Here is a 15,955-nt window from a genome sequence, read left to right on the forward strand (position 1 = left end):
TCGTACAGCATACATGTCCTTATGACTCTCTGTGGAGGTCTCATGTTCACTCTGTCCTAACAAAAGTTCAAGGTGTAACTGAACTGAAACAACCAGGTAGTATGTTGGATATACCCACACAAACAACTGACCTTCGCCTTATCTCTATTCGCATTAAACTCACGGTATGAGGGCCAATTGAACACAGACCTCCACATAAACTACAGACCTTTTTTGGTTACCTTTATATCTCGAAAAAGATAAAGAAATTTGTGATGTCTTTAATGCGTCATTCAGTATTCTTCATCACTCTGTTCATTAACTGATATTGAATTTTTATACTTGCTCGGACAACTATACATTGGAGTGCACAGAAAACCGCAGTTTTTACATTTGCATTTCAAACTTACACACTCAAGTTTCTGACAACTACACTTGGTAATCTCTAAACAAACCTTAGTAATATCTTCGAGTGTTTTCAGAACTGACTTCAGAATTTGTTCCTCCAAGTACCATCTGGAGTCTTCTGGCCTTGGCAGATCAATCTGAACTTATCAGCGTTTCCCAAATTGTTGTTTGGTAATGGGATCTCTTTATATGTTGTTTCAGAGCATCACTAGTTGGAGGTAATTTCTCATGGCTATATTTTCCTAAAAATAGGAGCCTAGCTTCATCACAGATCTTCGCATTAACCTTGAGGAGCTTTGTGAAAAATAGTTCTGCAGATTTAATAGCGCTTGCTGATAAAGGAATCTGTCCTAAGGAAAATAAAAGGTCACACTTGTCCTAAATGAGTAAATAGACAGTTCTTGATCTTTGATGTTCCAACTGGATATGACGTTATACCGCATCCAAATGGAGCGTGAAAGCCATTACCTCTCTTCTCATTCTAAGATAACTGATGGCAAAGGTGGTGAACTGGAATACACCTTCTTGTCTTTGAATTCCCGCCATCATGTATAATTCTTTATAAGAAACTCTGTCATAATGGTGTATCACAGCAGGAGTACATCGGTGTCTCTACTCATCACAACAATTCTTTCTGAATTGTGATTTATAGCATGAAATATCATTCTAGAATCTGCTGCTTCATGCTTCCCTTCAAGATTTTGAACATCAACCTAGAAGTTTGACTGAACAGTCTTCTTATCTTTAAAACTACTGGAAACAACAACAAAGAGTTCTGAATTCTTGCAATGCATTATCTACTTACGGTCTACTTACTCAGAGAACTGTGACCTTTTATTTTCCCTAGGACAGATTCCTTTATCAGCAAACGCTATTGAATCTGCAGAACTGCTTTTCACAAAGCTCCTCAAGGTTAAAGTGAAGATCTGTGTTGGAGCTAGGCTCCTACTTTTAGGAAAATGCAGCCTGGAGAGTGTACCTCCAACTATTGATGTCTGAAACAACATGTAAAGAGATCCCATTACCAAACAGCAATTTGGGAAATGCTGATAAGTGATTTGAGATTGATCTATTTAATACCAAGATCAAAAGACTCCGGATGGTACTTGGAGGACCAAATTCTAAGACCAGTTTCGAAGATATTCCCAAGGCTTGTTTAGAGTTAGTTGTCAGAATCTTGAGTGTGTAAGTTTGAAATGCAAATGTATGAATCGCGGTTCCTTGTGTACTCCAATGTGTAGTTGTCCAAGCTAACATAAAAATTCAATATCAGGTAATGAAAAGAGTGAAGAAGAAGACTGAATGACGCATTAAAGACATCACAAATTTTTTGATCTTTTTAGGACATAAGAGTGGCATAACATTATTGAGAACTAATTCTAGGAATCAAATAATTTGTTCTCTTGTTTAGAGATTTCTTAAACATATGGTTTCCTTCTATTATGTTTCTTATTATAGATTTATTTTATTATAGCAACTGTACACAAACTTAATAATAGGCAAGTATTTCTTCTGTAAATAAGATTTAACAGTTTAAAAACTGATCGTTTATAAAATATGTTAAGCACATCTTATTTTATGCTTTTTTTTTCTTACCGTTACAGTAAATATTAAGAGGGAAAAATGATAAGAAAAGTGAACGGCAAATTGTTCATGATTATCTCCTGAAGGCAATTTTGAAATCTAGTTCCTGCTCTATTACGTTCAGTACCATTGTAGTACATAAATCGAAGGACTTGTAGCAAAAAACAACCCTTGTTGAAACAACATTTTGTTTTCAGAAAAATGAACAGAAAGCTGCATGTTTGTGCATGTTTTAGAATGTATCAGAGACATGTATAAAGAAACAGAAAGTAAAGCATCTCATAGTGTGTACTAGAGAAAGCTCTCATTTCAATCTTCAGAGAAATTTTGTTTTGACAAGGGTTATTTTTGCAAACAGACCCTCAATTGATATTAAAAATGGATATTTTAAATTAGATTATAGACAGACTTAATCATTAGCATTATATACTTGCAGGCACACAGTATTACATATATATTAATCATCATCAGCTGCTAATATCTACTGTTTGTGGGAAGGTAACTCTTGGGCAGCGCCGTGATCAGTTTGACACACGACAGAATAAAGCCGCTTATAACTCAGGCACTATTAGTCCTACACTAATATAAGTATACATTTTTTGAAAGGGCATAAAATGACGAAGAACTTTTAGAAGAAACATTTTTCGAATTCGATATTGTAAAGAATCTGTGACTAAAAATCTGACGTCATGCGCAAGCAATACTGAGTAAAAATGAAAATGACAAGAAAACCATTAAATTTAACTCAAAGATGCATTAGAATTAAATTGTAGAAGACAATTAGACAAACAAAATGAAAAAAAAAAAGTTTGGATGCTCTACCTCCAATGGTTACGTAGATATATTGAATAATAGAAACTGCTAAAATTTCGGCTTTCTCCCACTCCCCACCCCTCCCGTGAGGTGTTTTTTCTGTCATCTGGCATTTTTGTGATCAGTGATGGGTATATATAAAAAAAATATCGGATCCCAAATTGTTACATGATTTGCCCTTAAACTCAAAAAGGAGAGCACTTTTGTCAAGTTGATGCCTAGACTAATATCAATATTCACTGACAGCTTCAGCTTCCAATAACATGTGGTGGCCAGCGCTAATTGATAATATAACAAATTAAATTTTCCCAAGATTCCTATTGAAGACTATAAGAAAGTACAGCACTGATAAGACTATAAAAATAATATATCCACATAGAAATTTTACTAAAGATATAACCAAGGGATGTCCACAGGGACTCATGTGTTGGCCCATCTTTTAGAACATTGCTATTGATCCCTAACTGAAACTGATAAATAATATGAAAGGAACTACTGGCGTGGTTGCCTATGCGCATGATGATGCAATAATAAATCCGAGCAAATAGTGGACAACATTTAGAACTAAAATCAAACAAAGTAATGGAAGCCCTAAAAGGTTGGTGTGAGGGAAAAACGAACTTTAGTTATTTGTAGACTAAACGAAATGTATATTATGAATATTGCCAATGAAATTATAAACATTGCTCAAAATAGATTCCATATTTCCAGAAAAGTAATAATATACAACAATGCAATTCTTACCTCGATATTAGGGTATGGTGCCTATGTGTGAGCTCACGGAATGAATTATAAAAAACAGCAGGAAATGATGGATACATCCCAGTGTGCCATAATTCTAAGATTAACGGGAGTATACAGAACAATATCAACTTTTGCACACTCTGTAATAACAGGAATCATTCCAGCCACCCTAGATATAAAGAAAAAGCAGCAAGATATCTGATGAAAAAAGAAGGTAATCAGAATTGACCAGCAGAAATAATTGAACATCTTAAATATGGTCAATATCAAAGATGCTTTAAGATTACAACTAAAGTACTTTAATACACAAGGAGGTTTAATACATTATATCGGGGCACGATTCATACGAACAAAATTTACAACGTCTGAGTAAAATATCCCTGTTTTACTGCGAGAAAACGGAACCTCGAAGCACAAAGTTTTCGTTGTAGTCATATTAGCAACCCAACAATTGATACCTTAGAAAACAGCTAAACAATATTCCGATAAATAAAATATTAAATAATTAAAAGACATATGAAAATTTAAATATCTTAACTTCAACAGTATCGCTCATAATGATAGATAAATACATAGATGAAAGAAGAATTAATTGAAAATAGTTCCTCCCACACCACCCCTCAAGCCTTCCCTAAAGGTTCTAAAACAGAAAAAAGCAAGCAACATTACAAGGAAAGCTCAAGGACAAAAGTGAAACAAAATGTGTAAAAGTGAAAATGTGAAAAGTGAAGTGGTCTCTATATTAGGATACAGGATCTCTGCCTTCATGCTCCTGGAATTCCGGAGCAGTGAGTGTGGTTGCGAGTTACGTATGTGTGTGTGTGTGTGTTAGTATAGTGAGTGAATGCGTGATGATGGTGTACATCGGATTAAATTAAGGGTCTTCACCACAGCTAAATTAAATTACCGCTACTTTTAAAGTTTTTCTTTAATATCTTCAAAACAAATAAAATATTCGAAAAGCAGAAACGTAGTGAACTAGATAATGCGATTTTGCATGTGATAACGTTATCACAACTTATCTATCTGCTTTCGATTTGCAACTGTAGACAGATTTAGCATTTTTTTGCGGATTCTGTAAATAGCGGCATACCAAAAGCAGATAAGTGAATTGTGGTAAAGGTGTCACATGCAAAATCGTATTGTCTAGTTCACTACGTTTTTGCTTTTCTAATATTTTTATTTGTTTTGATGATATTACAGAAAAACTCTAAAATTAGCGGTAGCTTAGTTTCGCTGTAGTGAAGACCCTTTAAATGAAACTAGTATTGTGATGGCGTCCGATTTTATAAAAATTCAGTAAAATATATTTGAAGTAAATTTCATCTCCGACGAAAAATAAATTAATAAAAAAGAAAAAAAGCCTTAAATGAGAAAAATACATTTGTGAAAGAGAAAGAAAGAAACGGCGAGAAGAATGGTAAAAAATACATTTGTGAAAGAAGCAAAAAGAAGGAAAAAGAAAGAGAGAAAACGAATCTTTAAAAAAATTGTCATGCAAAGAAACTAGGAATGAGAAAAAGAGCATCAAAAACAACCACAAGTTAAAACTAGCAACACTGTGTATAAATACGTAGGTACGTATGTATGTGTGAAATGTATCAAATTATAATAATTTTAGAACACTGTAATCTAGGTAGAAGATAACAGCATCTTGTTTAAATTATTAGATGTAGGATCTACAAAATATGAACTTGAAAATGTCTCTAGAGCAACACTTCCACCATACGTCTCCTTGGAAAGAAATTGAGAAAATTAGCTGGTAGAACGGAAAGCAAATGAGAGACTGTTAAGAATAGAAGATGAGAAAATAGTGTTGGAAATTAGTTCAAAAAAGAGAAAGAGAGAGCTGGTTAAATCTTGGTGTGAGGAAATTTTACTCTGAGGAACGTGACTGGTGGTATGCTAAAATGAAAACTAGGAATGGAAACAAGAAGAGTGAAGTTGGACAGTAGTAACAACAAGTAACAGTGTCATATGTACATCACGTTAAGAAGTTTGATTTGTATGGAGTGATATTTTTTCAGTTAATATTAAAACTGGAAGTGGTAGTAATTTCTAACACTTCTGGATTTTAATATATAGTTAAGGATGAAGATGAAATGCATTCTTGGAACGCTTAATCGATTGCAGAAAATAGCTTCTCGTTATAATCGATTTTGCTCTTTAGTGATCGAAGTTTAAACCGGAAATGATGGATTTAATACCACTTTTGGTTAGAATATCACCTCCGTCAACGACCTCGATTCCTTACTTTCGGCCCTTTACGTCATCGCCAAAATTGACGGTGATTGAATTTTTTTGTCTCCCGACGAAAACACTCAAACAAACGGACACACTTTCATTTGTCATTCAGACGAACGAACGGACAGACAGATACACAGGGTAAATATATAAAGGATATTTAGTAAACTACACTTCTTTAATAAATAGATGATGAGTCCTATATTACGAGGGATTAACATAGTGCACGAGAGTTTTCTTAATTTTGCAACAAGTGATCTACCAGTACTTCATGTTTACGATGATTCTTTATAACAGATGTAAATTGTTAATAATTTTTAGTTTAGAAAAATGCTCTTTGATGTAATTAATTGATACAAACTATATATATTATTGCGTTTATTTTATTGTAGACTGACACCACTTGATTGTGCCTTGATAGCGGATCATCAGGATATTGTTCAAATACTCAAGAAACACGGAGGATTGTCAGAGTGGGGCCTTCATAATACAAATCCAAATAAAGTTCAGGTATTGTGCTTTTTCTTTCTGCATGATATATTGAAGTATGTTCATGTTTTAACAACTTATTTATAAACGATCATATTTCTTTATTCTTTTTTTTATGCATCTACAACAATCATGCTTAATTTGCTCCTAGAGTGACACATTAAATTCAACGATCATATTTACATAATTTAGCTACTTTTATATGTAAATTTCTAGTAGATTTATTTATAGAGAACAGAAGTTCTGTGTTATTTCTTGATTAACTATAATCGTTTACCGACAAAATAAAATTTCGGAAAACATATAAGTAATATAATTAAACACGTAATTATGTTCGATTTGAATTTCCAGCAGTTTCAACATTCATGAAAAGTATTGAATGAAAACTTTTAACTTGACTACATGCCTAAATTGGTCTAATTTTTGTAAAACCTGCACTTTCCATAAGAGGTTGGCCACCTGTCTATCTTGGAACTTTGACCGCATTAAAGCAACGTTATTCCTATGTGTTGTTAATGAGAAATTCACCTCTGTATGACAACTCTCTATTTACTTCTTAAAAACCCTTTCAGAACATCTTTTACCACTGTAGTATGTTTCATGAGATCAATAAACTAAAGAGGATGAAAGGAGGAAACCTTATGTATTAAAATAATTTATCCAAAAATAAACTAGGCAGTACGGCTTACTGCTTTTACTTGTCTATCGTAGACAAGTGCAGAACAGATTGGCACTACTAAGCCCTCCTACTCGTATTCTCTATTACACGATATTTGATAGTTAAGTCTAAATTAATTCATTCATGTGGATGTTTCTGTCATGTATTCGGACCCTTTTCCCCTCTTGAGCGCTTGTAGGAAATACACTACAAATGATGATCGAATTCATGTTACAGTTTTACAAAAATAGTAACACCAGGGTAAATACAGTGCGTTCAAAATGTTCAAAATGCAATGCATTTTGGCAAAAAGATACATAGAAACACTCCACTACAGAAAATATTGAAAATGGTTTATTTTAGGTTGAAAGCACAGGTAAAGTAGATGTTTGAGATTTCACAAGTCTGAACAGGAAATAGTAGCAAGGGAGTGATATGAACTAGCTGGGCAGTTTTGATCATCATTTCAAAAGAGTATTGATTAAGGGAATTTCTCATGCAGCTTGATAATCGGCATCTTGTAGAAAGTAACGTCATCTTGTTGAAACCACTTGCGTTCCATATCAATTCCATTCAAATGGAGCCTCGAAAACACAGGTAGCTATATTGCTGTACCGTTCTCCACTAACTATCACGGATTTCTCATCCTAGTCTTCAGAAAAGTACGATCCCATCACTCTACCAGCCCAAAATCTACTTCAAAAAGTTATTTTAAAGAACAGTATTACCAACTCAATTACAATATACGTTGTGTAAATCAAACTCTGTATTCTTGAAATCGGAATATTTGTGCGTTATAATGACGTGAAAATATTTATCACTTTTCTTCAGAAAGTCATTCTGTTAAGTGTATTAAATCCGTCGCTTTCGTTGGGACCCTTAAATAGATGTGAAAGTTGGCTGCTAACAAATAGGGATGATCATTGGATGGAGGGTTTCAGAAACGGACAAACGGGAAAATATTCGAAACAAAAATAGGGAGACTTAAGTGGCGAGAGCAATAGCGTAGAATTTCTGTATGTACTGGTCAAAATATAGTACGAATAGTTATATTAATCGATGTGACTAGGATGCCGTTTGCAATGCCTACACCATTTCCATATAAAATACACACTGTGCATAGTGGGTTGGTTGGGAATCCTTTAGGGAAAAGACCTTCTGACAGATCCAGGAGGAGATGAAATGATAATATCAGAAGTAGGATCTGAGAGAATTGGACAACAATCCTGGCTGGTTTGTCTTGTCGAAGGACAGCATCCACTGCGAACTATAGGCAATACTGCGTTGAATCCAGGGTAGTCAGTTATTATTATTATTATTATTGTTTAATAATAATAATAATAATCATCATCATCTTTGTCCTAATTTGAGCTCTCTCGTGGCCAATTGGCTAGCGTACGCGCCTTTGGCATGGGAGACTCGGGTTCGATTTCCGGCAGGAGCTCCTGTGGTTCAGATTTCACGTTAATCAGTAGGTCCCGTCTCATATAGTCTCGCTGCTGAAAGAAACAAACTCAAAATCAAATCTTCGTCCTAATTTCACACTTGTTCAGTTATATATATATATATATATATATATATATATATATATATATATATATATATATATATATATATATATATATATATATATATATATATATATAATATATGCGGGCCCATATCCACGGAGGGTCTAGGGGACCCGACCCCCTAAATTTTTGCTGCCCCCTAAAATTTTCACGGAAGGCTTGTAAATGAACTATAATATGGTGATAAACTATAACATGGTTGGATCGGGCCCCCCTAACTTCTACCAGGCCCCCCTACATTTTTGTGCTGGCTATCGGCCTGTATATATATGTAAAAAAGGAATGAATGTAAATGCAATGGATGTAAAAAAGGAAATATTGTCTACAGAATTGACATTTTTCCTTCAGTGTAAGGGTTCTATTTCTTTAGTTATAGCTTCTTAACCTATGGTTTCAGTTGACTTTAGTGTTAAATTGAGTTTAACAGTCAATTTACTCTTGTACTTGTTTTTGACGTACATGATAGAAGACAATTCATGTTTAAAAAGATAAGTGCTAGAAATACTAATATAAATTTTTTACAGCTTTACCAGATGAAAGAGAATGTGTCAGAAAAGTAGGGATGCGCACGAGACGAGTCGAGACAGAATTTTCCTGGCAAAATTCGAGTCGAGACACGGCTCTTCCAATAGTGAAATATACATTTTTCGAGTCGAGACATCACTTTTAGAGCACATTTTCGAGACGAGACAGCCGCAAATCTTGTCTCGTGCGCATCCCTACAGAAAAGTTCCTAGGTTGGGCTTTTGACACAGCCACACTTTATTTTATTTTTCTTTCTTTCTTTTGCCTCAAGAAAGAGAATATTTTCGCATAACTTTGCAAAAGTCGTGCGTACCACCTAGCAGTGGCTCGCGTTTCACCAATGGTACGTATCCCACAGGTTGAGAACCATACCCTAAAATATTTTCATTCAACATACTATGCAGAGTGAGTATCTTACATGTAAGCGACCTGTGCTTTGCAACGACGTGTTTGATTACCTCGATGAATATAACTAATCTGCATTATATACCGCTGTGGAAAAACCGAAAAATAATTCTCTAAGTTTATTTGCGAAAAACTTTTCAATTGTATAATGCTAAAGTGCGATTAATTTGTGTAGAAAAAAAAAACCTAGAAAAAAAAAAAACGTGATTTATAGCAGCGATTCTCAATCTTTTCGAGCCTAGCGCCCCCTTGGGTGAATACGATTGTCGTGATGGGCCCTCGTCATTTTAACCGAATCCACACATTCACAAGGCTTGACGCAATACTTGGGGCTTTACTCTGTAACGGTTTCCGTCAACGCAGCGCACAATCTGCGTTTTAGTTTGCAATAATAGGGTGGGTTAACTGTTATAGTTGATATTTTCGTATTTTGCGTTGCATTCCGTTATGCTCCGCGATTTTTTGAAAAGGCTGAAACTGAATAAGGCAGTTGAACAAAGCAATCTAAGAACTAGAAAAATAATTCAATTTTCAAAATCAATCTTGAAGAACCTGCATTATTATTAGAAAAAAAAAAGTTTCTTTCTAAATAATTATGATTGTTTTCGTACAATAATAAGAAAAAGTCTAACAAGTCATGAAATTTCAAAGAGCCTATTCCCCCAATCACCCATCTTTTCTAATACCTCCTTTGGAAACGAGAACTTTCCTGGAGGTGTTAGTGACTACGTTTAAACCACTGATTTAAACTGTAATGAAACAAACAACTCAGCAAGGTTAGTGTTGTCGTCGTCACTTTTGCTGAATGTATTCTAAATTTGTTCAAAATGTAATAGACACATTTTGGTTTTCGCGGTTACTTGCAATCATTACTTTTCTTTCTCATAGAAATTGAGTACAGCCCAGCTTAAATATTATGGTTACTATTATGCTTTAACACAGGAAAATTATTCAGGTATTACAGAATTTTTGCGAAATATGGAATATAAGAAATTTCATTTCGATATAACCTATTGACCGAATTTATTCATGCGATTTGAATACTATAGCTCAAAGAACTTTAAAGATATATTTATCCGTAATGATTCATAATGTTTCAAATTTGAGTTATTTTTATTTAATACAAACGAACATCTGACACTTTCAGATGTGTTCATAATAGGGTTAGAAATTTGAGTTAAGGAGGTACTTGAGTCAAAATATGAAAAACATTTACTATACATGTACTGTGCGCAGCAGCGATATAAACTTCTGTTTAGGTTTCAGTTTGTTGTTTTTATTATTCCCGATTTATTGGTGTAGTTGCTGGAAATGTGAATATTTTCTTAGGAAGGTAATTTGCAACATCTATTTTCTTGGTTTGATATAATGTTATGTATGTAGCAAATAAGACGCCAAATCTGTGTGAATGTGTATATTTACTGAAGCGTTTGAATGCACGTAAGACGCAATGTTTGCATACTTTAAATGTCATTTCGTTGCCTTTGCCCGTCACGTCTGCGAGTGACACTTCCTTATTCGTGAAGCAAATAAGTGGGCTATTTGAGTCAACTGAATTTTGAGAGAAACACGAGATTGCAATTTTGTGTGTCAATAATGATGTCATGAGATATGTGTAGGATCTTCGAGAGAAAACAATTTTTTTGTAGCAAGTGGTTGTGAAGTGAGTATTTCCTTAACAACGTTTAAACTTTCTTAGTTCTTAACTTTCGTGGTTCGTAATTTTGGTTTTTAACTTACTATTGAGTAAAACCTAATTTGGATAATACATTCTTTTCTAAAATAGTTATTCTCATTTAATTTTCATTCAGTGAGTTAATGTGAACTATAGAGGTTTTTTTATATACAAATAATAACAAATATACAGCAGCGACTCAAATAAACTCTTGAAAGACCTATATATCCCTGTGTTTTTTTCAAAATTCATTTTCTGCCATTTTCACTTTAATATTTTTTAAATGTCAGTTTTGTAGTAGGACTTTACATCTTTTTGGTATGTTGTACTATGATAACTTACAAATATTTTGACGTTACTAGTTAAATCGTCTATTGCGTTTAAGAAATAATAACTTTTTCTTTTACTATACTCAAATAGCCTTGGTCTTCCCTACATTAAATGAAACTAATGGTATTGGTAACACGAAATTTTACTTTGAATTTAAGCTTAAACTTTTCTGGAGAGAAAGTGAATGTATAAAATGAATCAAGGGATACAATAACTAGTGATTCTGTAGATTGTTAAAGGGTGCGATCTTACCTCTCACTAATTTCAACCCCAAAGTATAGAAGCAAGTCTCTACAGCGTTTCTTGCAGATGTGTTTTTGAGAGAGCACTGCCCCCCGGATGAGAACACTGAATCTCTCTCTCCAACAAAGCGCGCGCGCGCACACACACACACACACACACACACACACCCACACCCACACACCCACCCACACACACACACACACACACACACACACACACTCACTCACTCACTCACTCACTCTCTCTCTCTCTCTCTCTCTCTCTTCTATACAAATCTGAGAATTTTTAAATTGAACACAATTGAAGCCATCTCCAGCCTCTTCTGCAGATACCCGAGAATTTATGAACTTTTTTTAAAAAAAAGAACTTGTTCAGACTTTAAAAGAAGTCTACTTCTCTCATATACTTCAAGTTTTAAAGAAGTATATTCCAAGATGAAAAGGACCATCTCGTGAAATTTTACATTGTGATGGAGCCAATTACCAGAGTAATGGATGGCCAGCCCAATGACTCATAATTTCTGAAAGTCAAACAGTGCTTTCTCAGGATCATTTCCGGAAGGGTCAAAACTTTTCAAGATCTCCACATAGCCATTTAGGATTGGCTATGGATTTCACCAATCAGTCCATTGCATCTCTATATAAAAAATAAGCAGCTAACTGCCCACTAACCTTTATTAGTTGCCATTTCTTCATCTTATTTTCCATAACTATAATAGATAGCCTCTCGCGACTGCTAAAAGCCTGGCACTAAGATGTCCTGGCCACTGCATATTTTTTAGTAGGCCAAGCTGCATGCGGAATCTGGGAAATAGATTGAGAATCCCAGGACCAGGCCTGCGAGATTTGCGGAGCAGTTACCCTTTTTCCTGGTTTTGTTTTTGTCAACTTCAGGAGTAAAACAATCTTCCGCGCCCAAAATGCTATTGCTTATCGCAGAAGGTAACCTTATCAAAGGTCCAAAAACTTCATACTTTTCGAGAAACTGCATTTCTGTGCTAATTTCGTGTCCCGATACCTCTAATGCTCCAAAACACCCAATGCGAGGCAGGGGTTCCAGAATGAACCTGGTATTCTTTCATTGAACCTATCAAATACCGATTGGATTGGATTGGATAAACGTTTAGGAAAATGTTATATAAAATTGGGGGGAACGCGCTCCTTCATTGTTGGCCCATGTCACCTACAAGTAATTGTGATGATTGGAAATTAAAAAAAAAAAAAAAAAAAAAAGACATTCGACGAAGTTATATTTTCTGTTTCAACGAAAGTTATATTTTTTGTTTAAATTTCCAAGGGAAGGAGGTAAGTAGGTTCCCATATTTGAATGACATTAACTGCAAGAGCGGGGATAGTAACATACTTAAAATGAAGAAATAGTTCCGAAAGTTATCATTTAACATATTTTTAAATTGACGGGGGGGGGGGGGCATTCTCTCGCTCTCGATTTATGCAAGCAGTAGGAATGATTGTGAAGCCTCAAAAATATTCGAAACATTCAATGAGAATCTAATATCTTTACGAAAGACATATTAGATCATATTTTTTTAATCGAAAGGGGGGAGTAATCCACATTAGAGAATTAAATTTACCGGTCATTCTTGACTGAGTTTATTCCCGATCACTGGGAATTACAGAAAATAGACAGAGAAAACATACACTATATCAGGTAATCTAAAAAATAATGAGTGTTTTACGTACGAGATGGTGTTAGTGTCTCAAATCTTAGAGTATATGTTGCAGTGGGTCGAGCATGACGTTATTCGACAGTTGAAGTCAATAGATGTGCATAATTTGTTGGAATTCTTATAATGAGCCGTAAAGTATTGAGCCATGAAGATGATTAAACTTTCCGCAAAAACTGGCTATTTACAATTTTATTTCGATAAAGATGGAAATGTTGCACAGAACCATGATTAAATGTGTGTTTTGAACAAGATACGTTATCAAAAGCAACAGCCAAAAGATTGTTCAGTTGCTTTCGTTCTGGAAATTTCGAAGTTCGAGATACTTGTCGCAGTGACAACCAATCCCGGGAAAAGTGGATGATATATTGGCAAAATTTTTGTGTAAGATCGGGATGTAAGCAGTCATGACATCGCCAATGGCATAAATATTCATTACCAATGTTAAACAATTTGGAGAAAGCTGGAGCTCCTTCGTGGCTAAGCAGTTAGCGCACCCGCCTTTGGCGTGGGAGACCCGGGTTCGATTTCCAGCTGGAAGCCCTTGTAGTTCGGATCCCACGTTAAGTTGTAGGTCTACGCTTCATATAGCCTCACTGCTAGAGTCACTAACCTCATAATCTAATCAAATAGAGAAAACTGGCTACGTTGATTGTCACATAGTCTGACTGAAAAATATTTACTCGATCGAATGTCTATCTGCGAATCTCTACTGACACGTAACGAAGTCAAGATCCATTTCTGAAGCAGTTGTTCACGAGTGGTGAAAAGTGAATAATGCTATCTACCGTCTCCCTTGGGCGATGGTTCCTTGAATAGTCTCTAAAGAAATAGTTGATAACAATCTGGTTCAGAGTTCACGTCCTGTTCGAGCGCAAATTCATAACAATAAAAAAATAAGTGATACGACATGGGTAGCATCAGTGGTTCGGAAATCAATATTTGACTGTATTTTACTTTTGTATACATGTATGCATATGTACCAGGGTTTCTCAACCTGGGGATCGCGAAGAAAAGCGAAAGAAATAAATATAGTTAGAACCTAATACCGGAAAATATTTTTAAATATTATTTTGAATTTTGTTCTGATAGGCATAATTTTATTTTTATACATGCTGTTAAGAATAACAAAAAATAGGTCTAGTAAACCTTTTCAACAGGTGTAGTTGCTTAAAAATCAATTTAAATGAAAGAGGGGTGATATGAAGCTAATGAGAATTGCATATTAAAATACCAGAAAAATATAAACAACAAAACCTGCATATTGAAATAAAATTAAATGCTAATGAGATACCGAGGCATGGGGTGATTTCACTAGTGTGGCAATGTAGGGTTCAATCTTCTTGAGGCACTTTATCAAGTCATTTTCAATTGACAAGCGATTTCTTGTCTTTGTTTTAATGCTTGCCATGGAAGATAAATCACTCCGGCTAATGGTACTCATTTTGAAACAGTATGACGGATCGGATTCGATATTTGTAATATGAATGTACTGATTAAATTTGGTTTTAATCCATTGGCTTTTAGGGAAGTTTACTGTATACATTTTGTACAAGAAATAGTTTCTATTATTATAGAAATAGATGGATATCGTGAGATCTCAGCAATAGGTATATTAAAAATCCTACAAAATCCTAGAAATTATAAGGAGGTCGCTGGCAAGAGGATATGATAAAATGGGGGCGTGATAGGAATTAGGTTGAGAACCACTGCATATATATATATATATATATATATATATGCCTGGCAAGCTAATGATTCCATAAGTATTCACACACAAATAAAAAAGAAAAAATACCTTGTACGAATTCCTATTTATTGAATGAAAGGAAGGACACTGATACCACACAAATCCGCACTTGATAAAAGATGAGTGCTTGAGCGAACAACACACGCACACACTTCAGAAATATGAAACACTTAGTACGACAAGAAGAAAAACACACAAGAACTTAGAATATAGCCCTTATGGTTTTTCCTTTTATCACATGCACTAAAACACTGTTTACGTCGAAGTTGGGCTTTCACTGGAAAACAGGGACAGTAACTATGGGGGTTAGGTAGAACATCAATTTCCACCGACGTCTTGTTTCAAGAACGATGATTGTAATCACACAAAACACTTTATACTTAGTCGAAGTCATATATATACTAGAATGTAAGTAAGTTCGTCCAACGGAGGCTACTACGTTACAGAGGAGGTTACGTGCCCTATTTGTTAACACCAAGCGTGAACTCCTCGCTTCTGGCAACACTCGGTAAGATCCCGATACACTATCTCTGGTTGTCAGTGTCTTTTAAGATTTGCTATGGAAAATTCACAAGTTTCATATTCATAATTAATGCAAAAATAGTTACGATATATTGAGTAGTTCTGGCAACACTTGCTTTAGTCCCGTGGGAAACGAAGAACTCGAGATTGAAATTAAATAAGTGGTGCAGACCAACTTAGAGAATTGAGTCTATAACTAATGAATTCTTACATGTTAGTCCAATATAAAACAGTTTAATAAAGAAAGAATACAAATTGGCAATTGTGGAGATAGACAATTCTGTCTACAATTCACACAGATTACAAGCACAATTACCATCGTGGTTGAGGT

The 15,955-nt window shown here is 34.8% G+C and overlaps 1 protein-coding gene across 1 annotated transcript in view; it reads left to right on the top strand.

The window, feature by feature from the left end:
• The window catches only part of LOC145694263 (uncharacterized), a 462,080-nt gene that overhangs the window by 250,040 nt on the left and 196,085 nt on the right, over positions 1-15,955 (top strand). The window contains exon 13 of the mRNA XM_081770360.1: positions 6,165-6,282. Within this exon, the coding sequence (XP_081626486.1) occupies positions 6,165-6,282 (118 nt within the window). The remainder of the gene's footprint in view (positions 1-6,164; positions 6,283-15,955) is intronic.

Source organism: Thermobia domestica, chromosome 1, assembly GCF_964235325.1.
Source record: "Thermobia domestica chromosome 1, izTheDome1.hap1.1, whole genome shotgun sequence".
NCBI classification, from domain to species: Eukaryota; Metazoa; Arthropoda; class Insecta; order Zygentoma; family Lepismatidae; genus Thermobia; species Thermobia domestica.